The sequence below is a fragment of the Colossoma macropomum genome, unplaced genomic scaffold, assembly GCF_904425465.1.
Source record: "Colossoma macropomum unplaced genomic scaffold, Colossoma_macropomum, whole genome shotgun sequence".
NCBI classification, from domain to species: Eukaryota; Metazoa; Chordata; class Actinopteri; order Characiformes; family Serrasalmidae; genus Colossoma; species Colossoma macropomum.
This window is the reverse complement of record NW_023494799.1, coordinates 24,621,905-24,640,915: the sequence shown is the minus strand read 5'-3', so window position 1 is coordinate 24,640,915 and position 19,011 is coordinate 24,621,905. Positions and strand designations below refer to the sequence as shown.

The following is a 19,011-nucleotide window of genomic DNA, read 5'->3' as shown; positions in this document are numbered from 1 at the left end:
AGATTGGGCTAGTTGGCGGGAATTCAACCGGCTAAATTTGGGAGAAAAACAGGATAAAAAAAAAATAAACTTCATTAACTCTAAGGTTATTTCTGCTACTGAATCTGCTCTTTGCCATTAACGAAATCATTTCTTAATGCTGTCATTGCATGTATTTGGTATGTAAATCATGATCTAACAAAGCCAAAAATGCGTTTGACGTTTGTGGCACTCAGTACCATTTACAACAAGAAAACATAAGAAAAAGAAACACATTAATGCTGTTTCTGATTAATTAAATCAATAATAAAAAGTTTTGCCTCGCTCCTGCCTGCACAGTCCCGCACACATCCAATATCTGACACGGTCTAATCTCAAATACATTATTCTCTGCTGAAATAACACGGCAGTCATGGTCATTAGGCTCACTGTGAGTAACTTAACCAAATGACATTTATTCCCAGTCAACACAAAGCAAGAATTAAACTGCAGAATGGTTATTTTTGATGTTTTGCTGTTTTTGCTGTTTCTGTAAACTATGAGAATTTGTATGTTGTTCACATGACCGGCTGCTTCACAACTCTTTAGAATTACTTTATTCATTTTAATTGTGTTACTGTTATCATTTTATATGAAATATATCTTTATATGTATGAGGTAGTGATCATTCTACTTTATTTAGGATATTCATAAATCTGCAGGATTTCTCTTCATGCGTGCTTTGTCCCGCTCCCACCTACAGTGGACTGGTTTCCTGCCTGCTCCCACGCACAACACTGAGAGTTAGTCCAGCGCCACAAGATATTGAATTTGTGGGAGTGCAGACCTCTACTCTCAGATGCATGGGAGTAAATTTGATCAATTCCTTACATGTGGGTTCTTATAAGTGTCACTATTTTTGTTTTTCATTTTTCAATGTGATTTGAAAGCACCAGCTTTCCTTTACATTGTGTGAAGATGTAAAGACCACTGGATCAATAGAAATGGTTCAAAATTATTTGTGATAAAATGTTTATATATATATATCATTTAAAGAAACACTACTGAAGCTTTATCAGTAGGATTTCTGCTGATGCTGATAAATCCACGGAACCTTAATATGAGCCATAGAGGTGACGTGTAGGGCACTAGGTAGGGAACACAGTGTAAAATTGGACACTCTCACTCTGTGCTAAAGCAAGACAAAGCCCTCATTCTCCTGCTTCGGTTCCCAGGCCGATTGTGAGTTACAGCACCCTCCACTGCGTCTAAGGCAGCTCCGTCTGGCGTGGTGACATGGCAATAGTGGTAATTGCCAACACCTGGGCTGCGAGATAAAAGCCGGGCGTTCGGATCATGTTGAAATGTACTGGAGAAGCCCTTAAGCGGGCGACTCAGAAACGCAAACAAAGCAGCCGTTCCTCATTTCTTCGGGCCACTGCCATTTATCTTACAGGAACCAGCTCATGCATAATAATGAGTTCATATACATGCTCATGAATATTAAAATATTGCTTTTCCTTTTTTTTTTTCTTCTTGGGAAATATCATTAAGCAGCCTTCCAAGGGCAAGTGTAGTTCATGTCCTAATTTATTCACATTAAAACGGGTTAATGAGGGCGCAGTTTCGGCGAGGTTTAAAAGCGGTAACAGGAGATAACGAGCGAGAGGGCAAATCCACAGAATATTCTTACTGAAGGGTGTTTACTGTGAAGGTGGAGGAGGAAACAGAGTGCAGACGGATGTTGGTTAACATGAAAAAGGCGATCCAGGCAAACAAGAGAGAAGCAGAATCTAATTTTGCTATATGCTCATCTGCATATATATATTTTTTTTTTTCTAAAAAGTAAACATCTAAACAGTCATTTTCCGCGGATGCATTCAAAATCACTGGGTGGGATCAAATTGCTTCCGAGGGGAGATTAAAATAGCAGGCAGCTAAAATGTCAGCATGTTTGAGAGTAATTAACTACTGTTCAGCAGAAATTGTTTCAGCTTTGTACATGAGGTGAAGCCTGCACCTCTAAAGGGCAATTACATAAATCGCTATGTGTGCAAATGTACGCTACTGTTCAAAGGTCTGGAATCACTTACCATAGTAACAATTTTGTTATTTTATATACATTTAATGTGTAGTATTACAAAATATTTCTCAAAAAAATGTCATCTTTCAAATGTTTTGTGAGCAAGAAGTAAATAAAATGATCAGAAAATTATACTAGAATTATTGGTTTACATTCATTTTTTGTTTGGTCCTCTTCGTGAAATATGAGGAATTCTGGACATTTATTTCATCATAACTTAATTCTTGACATTACACAGCTTTCTCAGTCACATTACAATCTTCTATGGCTCAGTTCTTCATTCAGGAGTAGGGGCGTATACGATTAACCCATTAATAATTACCTGACAAATTTAGTACAAAAAACAATTAGGTATTTTATTTCCAATAAACAACAGTTCCTATCTGAATAGGTTCATTTTTGAATAGTACACAAAGTTGTAAGATAGGCCTTCTAGACAGGCTAAATAGGTCTTCTGAAAAATTAAACATGCAGCTGAAAACAGTGGCCACTTTTCAAGGGGACAGCAAACATCTGCTAGTGATAAGGCCAACAACTGTTTTGTCATGTTCTCTGAGATAAAGTGAGATGTACAGCAGTGTGAGGAAATCACACATGGGTCTGCAAAATTATAGAGAAGGATGTGGTGGACGGTAGAGGCTTTCGAGACCTACTGAGCCAAAGCTCAACCAGGACATGGTATTTTAATTAATCTTGAGTTAGAAATGAACGTTAAAATATAACTTTAAACTTTACAATACAGAACTTTCAGTAGCCCATGATTGCATATTTCAGTCATATTGTCAACTATTTTTGTGTTTGTTCCTATAATTATTCTAAGTTTAATACAGTTTTGGGTCTTTTACTGCATATGCATGCTGATGCCTGCCCCCACCCATCAGTACTAAGTACCATGTTCCATAGAAGGACCAACACTCTTTACTATCTCTGTGCATTAACACAGAATTCAGTCGATGTGTGAGCTAGTAAGTGTGTGTATGTCTTTATTCTACAATGGCTTCGAATGCAGCACAGCCAATCAGATCTCAGAACCGGACCTGCCCCTTTTATTCTTGATATTTTAATGGGTCGCAGCCTTGATTTTAGGTTTGATGGTTAACAATTAATTGTCGACTAATGACGGTCAGTTATCAGTCAAAAGAACTGGCCAAAATTTGCATCATTATTTTGGACACATTGAAAGCTGTGCTTAAACTACACAATTTTTAGCTCAATTTTAACCCTGAATTGCCCCTTTCAGTACATTTTCATAATCTGAAGTGATTTTCAGAAGTTTGAGCAGAAGGGATGGATGATCTGGTAGTACAAGAGAAAAAACAACTGAATTGGAACTGGAGTGATCAGAGGCCCTCTGATATTTTCAAACATGTTTGACTTTTAACTCAAAACATTTATGATTCCTGTAGCGTGAGATGCTCAGCGATGTAACAGTGCAAGTGATCCAAACAACAAACAATGAGAGAGCCAGAAAAGAGAGAGAAAAAGGTGAAGAGAAACATGCATGCTCTGAACCGTGGAGAGGAGAGAGGAGCTGCTTGTTGAATTCAGAGTAAATAATCATACTTTACAATTTCAAAGTCTGAAGCCAGTTTAAAGTAAAATATTTCTCCAGCTCTGACTGTGAAATCTGCCTTTCAACCTCATATTTACCCCCAGGCCATACAAGCACAAACATTGATTGTATCATGTAAGATCTGGGATTTTGAGAGCTTTTCATAGCTGAAACTTGTTATTTGTCGTGTACCCTCTCCTGCCTTATCGCCTAGTGAGCGAGTCCTCATGACGAAATAACAAAAAAATCTGTTAAAAACGGACGTTAAGTGTGTGAAGCTCTCGTAGTATATGCGCAGCTTAAGGCTGACTTTAGATGGTGAAACTTTCATGCATCTAGTTTCATGTGGTGAGTTGCACCACAATTTGGTGAAACCGGACAGTTACATGAAGCAATTCGAAAACTATCCCTCAAACAAGTCACATGGAACACATTCGATTACTCCACTGGTTAACCAGCAGCTTGTATTTTTGCCAAATCATGTCATTCTCAGTATATAAAGTCATTTGTGACGTGTTTTTTTTTTACATATGAAACAGTGATAGATAACATCTATCTATCTATCTATCTATCTATCTATCTATGTGTCTATCTCTGTTTGTCTATCTATCTATCTATCTATCTATCTATTTGTCTGTCTATCTATGTTTGTCTGTCTATCTATCTATCTATCTATGTATCTATCTATCTATGTGTCTATCTCTCTGTCTGTCTATATATATATATATATACATATATATATATATATATATACATGTCTGTCTATCTATCTATCTATCATCTGTCTATCAATCTATCTCACAGATCGCGATAACAGTGAGAGAAGAATACAACAATACATGCTACCATTTAAACAGCTGCTACTAGCTTGTTAGTTTAGTCTGTTGGTTACAGAAATGTCAGCTTTGGGAAACTTGTTTGTTGTCATGGCAAAACTTACATTACATTTTTTTTTTAGCAGCTTAACATTTCTAAACTCTTATTTACAGCTTCCTAGCATCCTGCTAATTATCTGAAAGCTGTGAAGTTGTACAGGACTATCATATTAGAATCATTTTATAAGCTTGCCTGCAAATAAATTGGTTTTTGTTATTGAAAACATTGATTCCAAATATTTGACCAGAAATTCCAAACTTTTGAACACTAGTGTACATAAAGACAAACATCCTGAACAAAGGAACAGTTGGCAAGGAAAATTCACACTTTCAAAAGAGAAATAAACACAAAAAGAACTACAAACTAAAACAACAGTTGCTTGCACACCCCCTCACCCACCTGTCATCCTTGTCTCCGTCCCAGAAGACAGCGCTGCAGCCCTGCAGGGGCGAGAGGAAGAGCTGGCTGTGCTGCTGGCAGGGCAGCAGGTACCTCAGACAGGGGAAAGTGGGGTCCTGCATCTGCCTCAGGAGCGGCAGGGCCAGCGGACGCTACAAACACACACAGGAACAACACACGTCATTCTCGTAGTGTTTCAGAGATATGAGGTTCAGTCACAACAGTGAACGTATGCTAAACCCACAGAGATGCACATTTCTATCTTTTCAAATATGCTGTTCTGGACATTTTCTGGCAAGGCAGAAATACTCTTTGGACTCATGGCAGTTCTGCGACACTATAACAACCATCATTCTTCAAACAACGTTCAGTAATAACTAAAGAGTCCATTTACAAAAAATATACGAATAGCATCCTTTAAAAAAACGAGCTGACTGTGGTGAGTTATTCTAACACACAGCGCATTCTGAACCTTTAATACGCTTTGTCACAGAAGTCGTTATTGTCCTTGTTAAGGCATCGCAAGTTCAAATTTTACAGCAGAAACGGTCAAGCAGCAGTGCTGTTCTCCAGCAGAACCTGATAAATCCGTTCTCTAGGTTCTTTTCTAAGTATCAGTGAAGATGCTGTGACATACATTCTTTATAATGTACTGCAGGCCTGTACAGTAAGAGGTGTAGTACCTTCTCTGGTTTGGTGTCCCAGCACTCCTGCATTAGAACCTGCAGGCAGTGGAACTGCACCTCCTCTGGGTTCCCCAGAACAGGCCGCACTCCTTTAGAGAGCTTCTTAGCGATCTGCAGCTGGTGATGACCCAGAGCCGGCCTGCGGCCAGACAACAGCTCATACAGGACCATCCCATAGGAGAACATATCCACCTGGTAGAGAGAGAGAGGGAGAGAGCAATGAGCGAGAGAGAGGAAAGTGAGAGCGAGAGAGAGACAGAGAGAGAGGAGCGAGAGAGAGAGGAGTAAGAGAGAGAGCGACAAAAGGAGAGAGAGAGAAGAGCGAGAGAGAGAGCGAGAAAGGGGACAGACAAAAGGAGTGAAAGAGAGAGCGAGTAGCGAAAGAGAGAAAGAGAGGGAAGAGAGAGAGGAGAGAGAGAAGGGAGAAAGAGGAGCGAGAGAGGGAGAGAGAGGAGAAAGGAGCAAGAGAGAGAGAGTAGCGAAAGAGAGAGAGGGGAAAGAGAGGAGAGAGAGAGGGAGAAAGAGGCGAAAGGAGCGAGAGAGAGAGCAGCGAAAGAGAAAGAGAGGGAAAAGAGAGAGAGATGAAAGAAAGAGCAAGAAAGAGGAGAGGGAGAGGATAGAGAGAGAGAATGAGGAGAAAGGAGCATGAGAGAGAGAGGAAAGAGAGAGAGAAAGAGGAGACAGGAGTGTGAGAGAGAGAGGAAAGAGAGAGAGAGAGACAGAGGAGAAAGGGGGAGAGAGAGTAGACAGAAAGCCTGACTACAGCCACAATTATTTCAGTAATTTGCCGCAACTTAAAATGCAATTAAATATACAGTTATCACTTCACGGAGTCTGACAAGCGTGAAAACGGAGGAAAAGAAGAAGGACAGGGTTCTGAAAGCTGGCACGGTGCCTCCTCTCTAACACATTCCTCAGGTTTATTCCTGGTTTGTGTGATGTAACAGAAGACGGACAGAACAGAACCAGGTCATATTTGTAAAATGTGTGTTACATCGGTATCAGAGTTAGGTCAGCTCTACGAATGGAGAAGTACTTGAATTACAAAAGAACGTCTTGTATTTTTAGAAATAACAGCTTTGCCAAGAAGAGTGAAAAAAGACTCAAGGGTTTCATGCATTGCTTAAGGTACAGTAGCTTAGCCTGACTTCACCGGGTAAGTATTTGAGATATGCAGGATGTGGATGTTGAAGGGGGTTCAGCGGCTTGTCTGGGCCACGAGTCCACTTTCATATAAGGCAGAGGACTACATTCCCTGTCTGATGTGGTCGCCTCTCTACAGCTACTGGAAAATGTTCTAACAGTGATTTAAAGATGTAAACAGGCATTCTGGCCTAGGATTTGTCAAGTTATGCTGTATCCTGCAGCACAGCGTTATATATCCCTCAGAATTCACAGTTTTACACAGATTTTGTTCATCATTGTTTTTTCATTACAAGTGAGAATCCCTGTGGTGTCACCCAACCCTGACTGTTAGCTTAGCCACTGATCTATAAGCTAAGAAATACAGCCAAGCTAGCATTACTGTAACTCTTACCTCAATTATCCAACAAAATCGTAAGAACAGTGATATTGTCTTGATTAACCTTGAAAGAGTAACTACACCCCACTATTTTCAGCTCTACCCCTGGCTCAACTGCTCAAAAATGGGAGAGGCACACTGGGAGGGGGGTGCAGTGATCTTTGGGTTTAGAGAAACTGGGTGGGCTGGGCTGCCGTGTTTTTTTAGAGCTAAGGTTCTTTAGCTACCAGAAAATATGGAATTAAACAGCACTTTTTAAAGATTCTTCTCCACTACCATCCCCATCCTCAAAGAGGGAAGGTGTTTCTGATCAGGCAGTGTGCAGAGTATGAGCCACTGACTCAAGCCAACAAGGAGTTAACATAGTGCCAGAAAATGATTAGCAGCGAGCGGCAGAGGCGTCTGAACAGTAGAACATTCCCTAAAACCATGACAGCTCGCTTCTAATTATCTGTTCAGCAGGTCCATATTCGATAAAACCTGAGTCCTGATTTCTTAGATGCACTGAGTTTTGAATGAATAAAGTGGATTTCTTTGAACACTGTCTAAGTTTCATTCAGTTTGACTCATCAAGCTATGAAAAACATACTTCTATTAGGCCATTAAGTACCATTTTCTTCTATACCGGCGCTCTTGTGGGCACCGTCCAATCTCTCACTTGTTGAGAACACTTGCAGTAGGATGGTGGCTGAGGTATGTTAAAAGGTAATGTAGTAAAAAAGGTAATCCAACATTTGTAGCCTAAGCTAGTTAGCTTACGCCATCCGTTCTCTAGCATTACCAGCATCACAACCAGCTTTTAGCATGCTGCCGGTTTGATTCCAAGCACAGAAGTATAACAGGGGGACAGTATCATACCCAACAGGTTGTTCACAGATGTGACAGGCTGGGGTCATACACTGCCTCACTGGTCATCCAGTGGCCCTAAATCCTAAATCCAAGCTGTTCATGGCACTTATCAGCAGCTTTATGGAGACTTGCAAGAATCCTCATTTAATTGGTCCATTAGGTTACCTAATCATACATTGAACATCATCAATATAAGGCTAGTTAAGTCTAAAACTACAATATCTACAAAAACAATAACTAAGAATTACCAGTAATAACTAACTAGAACACTAAATGACACACTAAAGGCGACGAGACGATGTGTATGGAAAAACATCCAAATGACATAAAATGCAATGTTTGATAAAGCTGTCAGATATCATGATGACAATATTAGAAGTGATAAATTACTACAGAACTCTGGATTACACACCAAACCACTCTGAACGTCTTGCTTAACCATTTAAGTATGCAGAAACTATGAAAAATAAGAGTAAATCCCCTTAAAGCGTCCATTCAGCCTTAGCATCATCGAATATGGCATTGTCTTCTCTTCAAATACACAGGAATTATGGAATCACATACAGTCTTATATATATATATATATTTAATTTATTTGTGCAAATCAGTTTTTCATAAGTGCCCATTCAAGCTTAGCATGCTCTAGTATGGAACTGCCTTCTCTTCAAATTGTTCTTCCACAGATAATGGAACCATATGGAGTTTGTGTTAAACATACGTCAAGGAAGAAGACAAATTTGAGTGATGTACTCCTCAAACATCAAGAGCCGTGTGAATGCCAAACTGCCACTCTACCCTCAAATTAACAACCTGTCTCATAATTAAGCCCAGAGTCCGTATTATTAGGCATTATTATTGAGCGGTAAATTTACACCTCTGTGTAGAGCAGCGTCTTAGCTGAAAGAGCTCTTCAGGAAAGCTGAGTTGAAGCTAAAGTTAAAAGAGGTGAGCTAGACAGATGAGGTGGGTTTATTGATGCCGCAGCTTAACTGGATCTATAACTTTTCTTTGAGGGCAATTGCGCAGAATTGACAGGCAGAGGGAAATTTAAAGCCTTCGTAAAAGCCCACTGGCTGTGAAGGCCCCCTTGGGACACTGCGGGATCAGATTCACCGTCAGCTGCACTCATTAAAGTGGGCGACTCAGAGCAGCACAGCAGCCAAGCACTGAGCGGACTGAGTATTAAAACGTGGCTTTGTTTCACTTACAGGATTATAGCATATTTCTAAACCTCTGCAAAAAATTAAGAGAATGAAAATGGACAAAACAGACGTAAAGGTGGTCATCTACACCATATGTATATTAACAGTGCATATGTCTGATATATTGCCATCAAAACAAAACCTAGTATCAAATTGGGAACTTTACAGGAGAAGGCAAAAACGTACTTTACTTTTAATGTAAGTAAATGGAACCAGACTTTTTTTCCTCCCAAGTCATTTTGGGCCATTTCTTTTGGTCAATTAATCATGAAATTACACACAATGTAAAGGGCAAGCAGCATTTTTAAATTATGAGAAATAAAAATTAAAACCAACAAAAACTTAGGTACAAGGTTTTGTTCTGAGCACTGTATATATACCATATGATCCAGAAGATCAAACCATCCATAGCTCCACTCTCACGCCAAACTGCTTGTGCACTGTTGCTATGACAGGTCACTGTAGTTCTGTCATTCAAATACAGCTTTTAAGGATTATGTTCCACTGAAAGCTCACTTGCTAAAACCAATGTTGATAAAATACAGTACAATACTGTGCAAAAGTTCTCCCCACCCTTCATTTATTAATTTAATTTTAAAATCTGCAAGCACAACAAAGAAGCTGCTGGTGCTCTCAGAACAATGACCACCCCAGAGTCCAGACCTCAACATCACTGAATGTGTTTGGATTATGTCAGAAAAGGATCAACCAACTTCTAAGACTGAACTTTGGAGGTGTGTCTGCAGATTTCTTTGAGAAACTGAAAGTGAGCCTCCTGAAAAGAATGGAAGCTGTAATAAGAGTGGACACACTAAACACTAAAAAAATGATATTATATTTAGATGTTGAGGCTGCTGTGTAATTCTATGTTCTGAAAAAAGAACATTTTGACTGGAAGTTCCCTTAAAATCTCAGGCTTATTACATACTAAGGCTTATTATTCAGTAACTACAGGGACTTCAGTGCAAATTGGCTGAGCTATTCTTAGGTTATAGAAGTGTGTAATAAAACATTGGGCTTGCTGGTGGGTCCTGGCCTATTAGGGGGTTAATAAATAAATAAAGGGTGGTCTTTGCACACCACTATTATTTTATCGTAGTTTTTTCAAAACCTTGTATTTCCTTTACTGAAGGAAAACACATTCTTAATTTTGAGTGGAAGTTAATGGAACAAGTTTATTTTTCAAATAATTTTGGAAACTTTCTGTTCTCCCACTCATCACAAAGTTTTAACATAGTATAAAGAGCTGATGAACGATGAATGAACCCATATTACACTTCTATTACTAATATCAGAGACAACACACAGACACACAAAGAAAAACACGCCCACTTTATTACAGGAATAGACTCCTAAGTGTATACACTTAAGTAGGAGGGCCAGAGGAAACAGAGCATGCAAGCATGAAGTCTGCTTTTCACAGTCAGGCATAAAAACACAAGAAAACCCAAACTAGGTCTCAATTACAGGAACAGTACGGTAGGAGTGGAAAACGGGAAACCGCCCCAAGACGTAACAAAGAAAACACATATATCGCCACCTTATGACATCATATCATCGCCAAATCGCTGAATGGGAATCATCCCATCACACCAAACTGATTAAAGAGACATTAAACTGGCTGAATTTGGGCGTCAATAAATGTGCACTCTGACCACTGTAAACAGGTTACCTCTATGAGCAATGTTACTATAAGCAGAACAGAACTCTGTTATTAAAGGATCCTTTGGCCTCCTGACTGCAGAAATTACTAGGCCTTATAGCAAATTCACATCCCACAGTGCTATAACTCTGTCCGACATGCCACTTGCAATTACACACGAAGTCACGCACGCAGAAAGAGAAAGCCGAGACCATCTCAGTCTTTCTGTGATGAGGTCAGTACGTTTGGACGCTGGTTGGAGCTCAGTAAGAGTATGGGTGGAGTTGTGGTTTAGTCAGTACAGATAATGAGGTCAGCTACTGTTTCTTCCTGAAGAAGTCCTGGTCCAGATGAGAGTGATTGCAGATGAGACACTGTAGCTCTCATCTGCTAAACTGTTTCATTAGAGTACATCTGGAATCCACACTCTATGAAGCCCAAGATCCTTTCTTACTGTAGTGTTTCACAAGAATGTTCACATGGGCAGTCTGGTGTCCAATCAAGCTTTTATTAAGGTTGCGTAAAAACAAGTCATAATAGTTATAACTGAATTGTCTATGATCCTGTCTGAACTGACTGAGTAGTTATTTGCTATTATAAACAATGTGATGCAGAAGCAGTTAATATATAATAATATGTAAGAATCATTAATTGGACCCTTATTACAAAGTTGCAACCTTCTAAGGTAATTATGAAGATATATGTTAGAGGTCTGTGCGGGACTGTTTTTTCAGTCCCGCCCCCCGCAGAAAATCAGAATCATCTGTGGTGTTCCTCTCCACAACCGAAAAATGTTGGCCCGCTCCCACCCACACAGCTCCGTCGAGGCAAACTGACATTCAATATCTGACACAGTCTATCCACAAATACACTATTCTCTGCTGAAATAACACAGCAGTCAGTGTTTTGCTGGGCAGCTATGGTCATCAGACTGAAGGCTCCACCATCTCTGTAAGCTACGAGAATTTGCATGTTGCTCTCATGACTGGTTGCTTCGTAACTCTTTAGAATGACTTCATTCATCTTGTTTTACTGTTATCATTTTATGTTGTTTATATATATGATTTAGTGATTGTTCTACTTTATTTAGACTATTCAATTATTTGCAGGATTTCTCATGTGTGCTTTGTCCCTCTCCCGTCTGCAGTGGGCTGGTTTCCCGCCCGCTCCCACGCACAACACTGAGAATTAGTCCCACACCCCGAGATATTGTCCCCAATATCTCGTGGGTCCAGCAGGAATTCTACTAGAGTGCAGACTTCTAATATGTGTGTGTGTCGCTGTCCAAAGAACAATAAGTATCTTCAAAATAGTAACTACACAGGAGAGGACAAAACGCTCTTACCTTTTAATGTAAGTTAATGGAAAGAGATTTTATTTTAATCAATTTTAGAGTATTTCTATTGGTCCAATCATCATGAAATTTTCACACAATGTAAAGGACAGCTGCTGAGCTTAAATGATGCAAAAATGGAGATACATGTTTTTCATTGGACAGTGAATATATATATATATATATATATATATATATGTGTGTGTGTGTGTGTGTGTGTGTGTGTGTATACATATATTAGTATTGTTATTAGTATTAGTATTGCTGTGTAAAAGTAGCCTTTAGGCTAGCCAGAGAAGTTTTAGCTTACAATGTAAGCTTTTTTCTGTGTATCAGATAAGAAATATGAAAGAAGTAGGCTTTTAACCATCAGTAACGCAAGCTTATAAAACACCATGTTCAACAGTTATGGCTACTGCCTGACAAATAATCATGGCGGACCCCTACAGCCATTCAAAATGCTACGTTAGATAAACTCATTCGAGGCTAACAAATTCAGGCTAATTCAGGCTAACAAAGACAAGATCAATCAATAATAAAAAGGCAGCAAATACACCGTGTCACTGCTTTAAAAGATCAGTACAAAAGGCTTCTTGTGGGGTTTGTGTTTTCAGAGTGTGAACGTACCTTCTCGTCGTAGACGATGCCGGGGCGGATTTCGGGTGCCTGGTATCCTGGCGTTCCCTCCACTCCCAGAGCTCCCTCGTGGAAGGACTGGCGGGAGATGCCGTAGTCGGATAGCTTGATGTTGACCGAGTCCTCCACCTCCAGGGACCACACCAGGATGTTGTCAGACTTCAGATCGCAGAAGATGATGTTCTTCCTGTGCAGGTAAGCCAAGCCGGTCGCAATCTGATAGGCTGCTTTGAAGGTCAGCATGTGGCCAAGCGGCAAGAAGTGAGAGCCTGTGGACAGCGTGCCATCACAAAATGGTCACAAAATGGCGGTAATAACAGATAATGGTCACAAAACGATGTCCATTATAGGCAAGATCCACAAAAGTGTCAGATGGCTTTTCTTGACGTGAACAGAGCCACTGTTAAACCTAACCTCAATGTTACAGTCACATTTTTACTTATTACAACGTATTACTTTATTATTATTATTTTAACTTATAAAACTTATTATTAAATAATCTAATGGTCATATCTCTTCCAATCCTCTAGCAAAACATCCACTAATTTCTGGAATGCCATTCTTAAATGCTCAAAAAAAAGAAAAGCATTTTGCTAAACAAACTGGCAGATTAGTCTGGTTTAACCCTTATTATTATTATTATTATTATTATTATTATTATCATGAAGTGCGGGCAAGTTGATTTTGCCTCCTGGTGACTATTTAGATAGTGTTTCTCCAGAACGTCCAGTCTTCTCATTGGGTCTTCAGGCTTTCTTTCTCAGACTGTATCCATCCATCTTGTAGCTGGTCGTCCTCTTCCCTCTTTTACCTTTAACTGTTCTAAGAATTGTGGTCTTTTCCAAGGAATCGGTTCTTCTCATAATAAGTCTCCAAAATAAGAGCTTGAGTTTGGTCATCTGGGCTCTGAGTGAGAGGTGAGGCTTGATTAGGTTGAGAATTCTATTTGTTTTATTTTATTTGCAGTTCAAGGTACTCTCAAAAGTCTTCACCAACACCAAAGTTCAACCCTTACGCATCTATAATTATCACTGTATTTTTTCCCTCATATTCAATTTAAATTATTTTACATAATTATTTGTATCAGCACTCAGCAAAAGTCAGGCCAACCTTCATGTTTTCATTTTCAGTCAAAGTAGCCATTAAGTACAAGTTATTAATTTTTCAGCATCAGTAAAAAAAAACAGATAACATATTTAACAGCCTCAACAACTAAATATAATCTCAGATTTTTCAGTATTTAGTGTGTCAACTCGTTACCTTTATTCCAGCTTCCATTCTTTTCAGGAGACTCACTTTCAGTTTCTCAAAGAAATCTGCAGACACACCTCCAAAGTTCAGTCTTAGAAGTTGGTTTCGCATTTTCTGCTTCTTACAATCCAAATTGAGGGTCTGGACTCTGGGGTGGTCATTCAGCAGCTTCTCTGATTAGCAAATTTCCTTTTGTCAGGAACTTTAATCATTTTTTGAACTCCTGATTTGGAATTTCCTTTTATCACTTTTTCTCCCCTTAGTCTTTGCTGTTCCTTATGCAAGTGGATTATCGTATATCTAATGCCCTCATAAATATCTCTAGAAAAATGTCTGAGAATTAAATAAATGAAGGGTGGTGGAATTTCAAAATGATTTACGTAGTTATATAATTAATTACATCTACATTCAGTAACACTGTGTATTGGCAGGTTTGAGTCTGAATGTTCGACTTCAACTTAGAATTTGTTCTGTTTCCAAAAACGAGACATTATTATAACTTCATCAAATCACAATAAAACTACTGTGTCTTACATAAAGAGTAAATAGAATAAAAGTTCTGAATATTAAAAAGTTTAGCACTTTCAATAGAATCAATTTTCCATATCGCAGCTGTCAGAACAAAACCTTGTATCTTCATTTTTGTCATTTTTTGGTTTTTGTCATAATTTGAAAATGCCTGATGCCCTTTACAACGTGTATGAATTTCATGATGAATAGACCAAAAGAAATGGACTTGGAAAAGGTTCCACTGACTTACATTAAAAGTAAAGCATATTTTTTCCTTCTCCTGCAAAGTGATCATTTTGGAGATACAAGGTTTTGTTCCGACAACAGTGATATAAATTACTTCTCTACTTTTAGTGCTTTTCAGTTTATAATTAGGCCTAAAGTGTCATTAAAATCAGTCCATAACCCGATGTATTTCGTGCGCTCCCACCTTTGCTGCGTTCCTCCAGCACCGTGTTGAGGCTGCCGAGCGGCGCCAGCTCCAGGGCGAAGCAGAGTGGGTGGATGCTGATGCCCACCAGGGCCACGATGCAGGGGTGCTGGAGAGTGTGCAGCATGCTGGCCTCCTGCCGGAACTCCGAGAAGCTTCTGGAAACGTCCATAGACTGCAGGTGCTTCAGCATGGTGTCTGTGAGGACGAGAGAGGGAACGACAGTGGACTGTGAGAAAGTTTCAGCTGGGTCAGTGCTCTGGCTCAGAGAAGAGCATGTGGGTAAAAAAAAAAAAAAAATCATCAAAGCACCTGACCTGCCTAAAGCATCTTTGCTTCACAGCACTTTCTAGCTTGCAAACTGAATCCTGCATTGGTCCACAATGCAATTTCAAAGCGAAATAAAATAAAGCAAAATAAAAGTGAGAGTTAGAGCCTGGGCACCCTGAGGGAAAATGACAAGTAAATCCATCAAAAAAGCAGCAATGCTGTTCTGTTGACTTGCTGTACTGAATACTAAAACGTAAAACTTCTTGTTTATGGTTCAGTGTGAGCTTTATTCAAGTAGTCACAGCAAATCTGAGCAAAGGGCTGCATCCAAACACAAGCTGTGCATTATACCTAATAGAGAGAATATTTTATCAATATTGTGAAGAACTCTTTCACTATATGGACAAAAGTACTGGGACACCTACACATTACACCCACAGGAGCTTTTATGACATCCCATTCTAAATCCATAGGCATTAATATAGAGTTGGTCCCCTTTAGCAGCTATAACAGCTTCCACTCTTCTGGGAAGCTTTCTACAAGATTTTGGAGTGTCTGTGGGAATTTTTGCCCATTCATCCAGAGGTGCATTTGTGAGGTTAGACACTGTTGTTGGATGTGAGGGCCTGACTCTCAATCTCTGTGCTAGTTTATCCCAGAGTTGTTTGATGGGGTTGAGGTCAGGGCTCTGTGTGGGCCAGTCAAGTTCTTCCACACCAAACTCAGTCATGCCTTTATGGAGCTTGCTTTGTGCACTGGGACACAGTCATGCTGGAACAGAGAAGGGTCTTCCCCAAACTGTTCCCACCATGTTGGAAGCATAGAATTGTCCAAAATGTCTTGGTCTGCTGAAGCATTAAGATTTCTCTTCACTGGAACTAAGGGGTCTAGACCAACCCCTGGAAAACATCCTCACTGCACTTTGCCAACTGTGAAGGAGGGATAATGCAGTCAGGCAGGTAATGTTCTCCTGGCATTCGCCAAACCTAGACTTATCCATCAGACTGCCAGATAGAGAAGCGTGACTCGCCACTCCATGGAATACATTTCCACTGCTCCAGAGTCCAGTGACAGCGTGCTTCACACCACTACATCTGACGCAAGGCCTGCATGCAGCTGCTCGGCCATGGAAACCCATGCTACGAAGCTCCCAGTGCTCAGTTTCTGTGCTGATATTGATGCCAGAGGAGGTCAGCAGTGCGTTGGCGACCTTTATGCACTATGCACCTCAGCACTCAGCGACCCCCTCTGTCACTTTATGTGGTCTGAAGCTTTGTGGCTGAGTTGTTGTGGTTCCTAAACGCTTCCACTTTTCAGTAATACCACTCACAGTTGTTGTGGAATATCTAGGAAAATTTATCTATGAAATTTAGCAAACTGACTTGTTGCAACAATGGCATCCTATTACAGCACCACGCTCGAAATCAGTGAGCTCTTTAGCGCGACCCATTCTTTCACAAATGTTCGTAAAGGCAGACTGCATGGCTAGGTGTTTGATTTTATACACCTGTGGCAATGAGGCTAAATAAGTCCCAATAGTTTTGTCCATGAAGTGTATGGTGAAACTGTTTTTACGTATCATAATATATTTTTGCCATATTGCCACACTACATACAAGGTTCATATTATTTTTGTATTTGTATGAAAGCAGGAAGCGCACCTACTTATACTGTACAGGGCTAATAGGAATTCACAGAGGCCAATTAGCACTAACTCAAGCACTTTTATTTGATAGCCCTTGGATCTTTTGTTTATTTTTGAAGTGATGCCATCCAGAATGCATTGGCCCATCAAACATGTACCCCCTTCTGCCAGTGACAGATTCATGCCACACTTTTGTCTGTTCGTTAAGAGTGTAATAATAATTCTCTAAATCCACAGTTCGGTTCAGACCTCATTTTTTGTGTGTTTTTTGGATGGGGGGAGGTTTGGGGGTGAAAGAGAAAAAAATCTTTTTTTTTTTTTATTAAATCACCAACAATTTGGAACACTAAAGAGAAGAACTCTAAAGAACATGGTATACAGCTTGCCCTAACTTTTAAAAGAACAATATGTTTGTGATTTACATGTGTTACAGTGTAAACTGTGAAATGAAAAATGAGTTTTGTAACATTAGTAATGCAATGCGAGCTCAACAGGCTGCACCAGCAGTGTTGGCAGTGGGTTGGAGTTGGGTCAGGGGGGCAGGGGGGTCTTATGAAAGAAGTCAATGTCAATGCAGAACCACGACACAAGACCGTGGACGTTTGTATCGTGGTTTCAGTCTCAGTTTCAGAGTCAACACACTCCTACTGTTTAACGATGTTTATCAAAAAGTGACAAAGACACGACAAAAATGTGTATGTTTTTTATTAACTTTAACTTTTCGTCAACTTTAAATCGTAATTAATTATCTCCTCTTCCACTTACAAATGCTATGACTTAGAAATCAAGTTCAAATTCATACTATAATATACACTATTCTTTTGTTATTGAGGGTCATAACCGCGACCTCTAAACTTTATGTATGAAGCCAAACTGCTACTGTTTGCATATGTACCCTGTGGCCTCAAAAGAGGAAACAATCAGCAGTGAGGTTTCCTGACCTGACTTGAGGGATGCCAACTTCCACAGTAGCTGGGGTGCGTTTAATGGCCCGGTTACAGCCAGGAGGTCATCTTTGGACCCCAGCCTTAATGAGCAGGTATACAGTTTCTATCCAGCTGTGCTGAAGTTGTCGTATTGACTACAAAGTGCCTTTAATGTCCTGGACGCTAACTTGAAACCATTACGCTCTGCAGAAAAGGGTCGTAAGTCATTCTGGAGTGCTGCTTGTTCTGTGCATTACCCTGTTGACACGTGAGTGTTGGTGCATGTGTTAATTAATAGCATTTCAATGACTTACCACATCATAGAATGTGCTGACAAAGAGAGACAGAAGAACTGAGAAAATATCAATGGAGAATAGATACAAAGCACAGGGTCTAATATACCCACTTCCCTTTTCATCACAGTGTCAATGACAAAATATTTTGACGGAGGTGAAGTAAAGCGTGGAAATGAATGACTTAAATAGAGCAAAATCTACCACTGCAGTGCCATATTATCATTGTTATATGAAAAGCTTTTTTGTTTTTCACTTTTTTCTTTTTACTCTGGCTGCCCTTGACTGTTTGAACCAGAAGAACCACTATGAGTAGACCAGAAGAAATAATCTGAAATAAAACATGGCAAGTTTGACTGGAATATTTCAAAATTTCTGCATATTTGGTTGAGATATATTGAGATATATGGTTGAGCTGTAAACAGTGATTCAGAGTGGTTTGATGTGAAATGGTTCATTGTAGAGAAACTTACAGACTCTTTACAGATTTCTTTACAGTGGTGGTGAAAGGAACCAGAGGTCGCCATGTCTACAACACAAACAGCCATTCTATTTACTATGCAAAACCACCAGTGAACCTGCACATGTCCTTTTTATACTGTATATAATGTTCAAATAGTGGAAAATCTGAAAATTAAGCTTTGTTTGGGGACTATATTGCCTTATATCAGCCTGCATGTGCCTCTCCTCCATTCCAACAGATGGAAAAAGAATGTTTTAGGCCCAGAATTATCATGAAAAAAATACATCTCAGGCATCAGGCAGCATATTCATTACCATTTCATGTAATAATCATGTAATAGATTTTTCATACAACGCAAAATGAGATCTAAACAAATCTAATTTTTAGTATATATACACGTATGTACCTCTCCACTGTGAACAGATTTAAAAATATGTTTTAGGCCAAAACCTTCACAAAACTATTATAAAGCAATGACTCAGACAT

The 19,011-nt window shown here is 39.6% G+C and overlaps 1 protein-coding gene across 1 annotated transcript in view; it reads right to left on the bottom strand.

The window, feature by feature from the left end:
• Positions 1 to 19,011, bottom strand: part of lrrk1 (leucine-rich repeat kinase 1) — a 154,784-nt gene that overhangs the window by 26,569 nt on the left and 109,204 nt on the right. Inside the window, exons 26-29 of the mRNA XM_036586228.1 lie at positions 14,930 to 15,127; positions 12,730 to 13,007; positions 5,552 to 5,746; positions 4,869 to 5,020 (exon numbers count right to left, since the gene is read on the bottom strand). Of these exons, the coding sequence (XP_036442121.1) occupies positions 4,869 to 5,020; positions 5,552 to 5,746; positions 12,730 to 13,007; positions 14,930 to 15,127 (823 nt within the window). The remainder of the gene's footprint in view (positions 1 to 4,868; positions 5,021 to 5,551; positions 5,747 to 12,729; positions 13,008 to 14,929; positions 15,128 to 19,011) is intronic.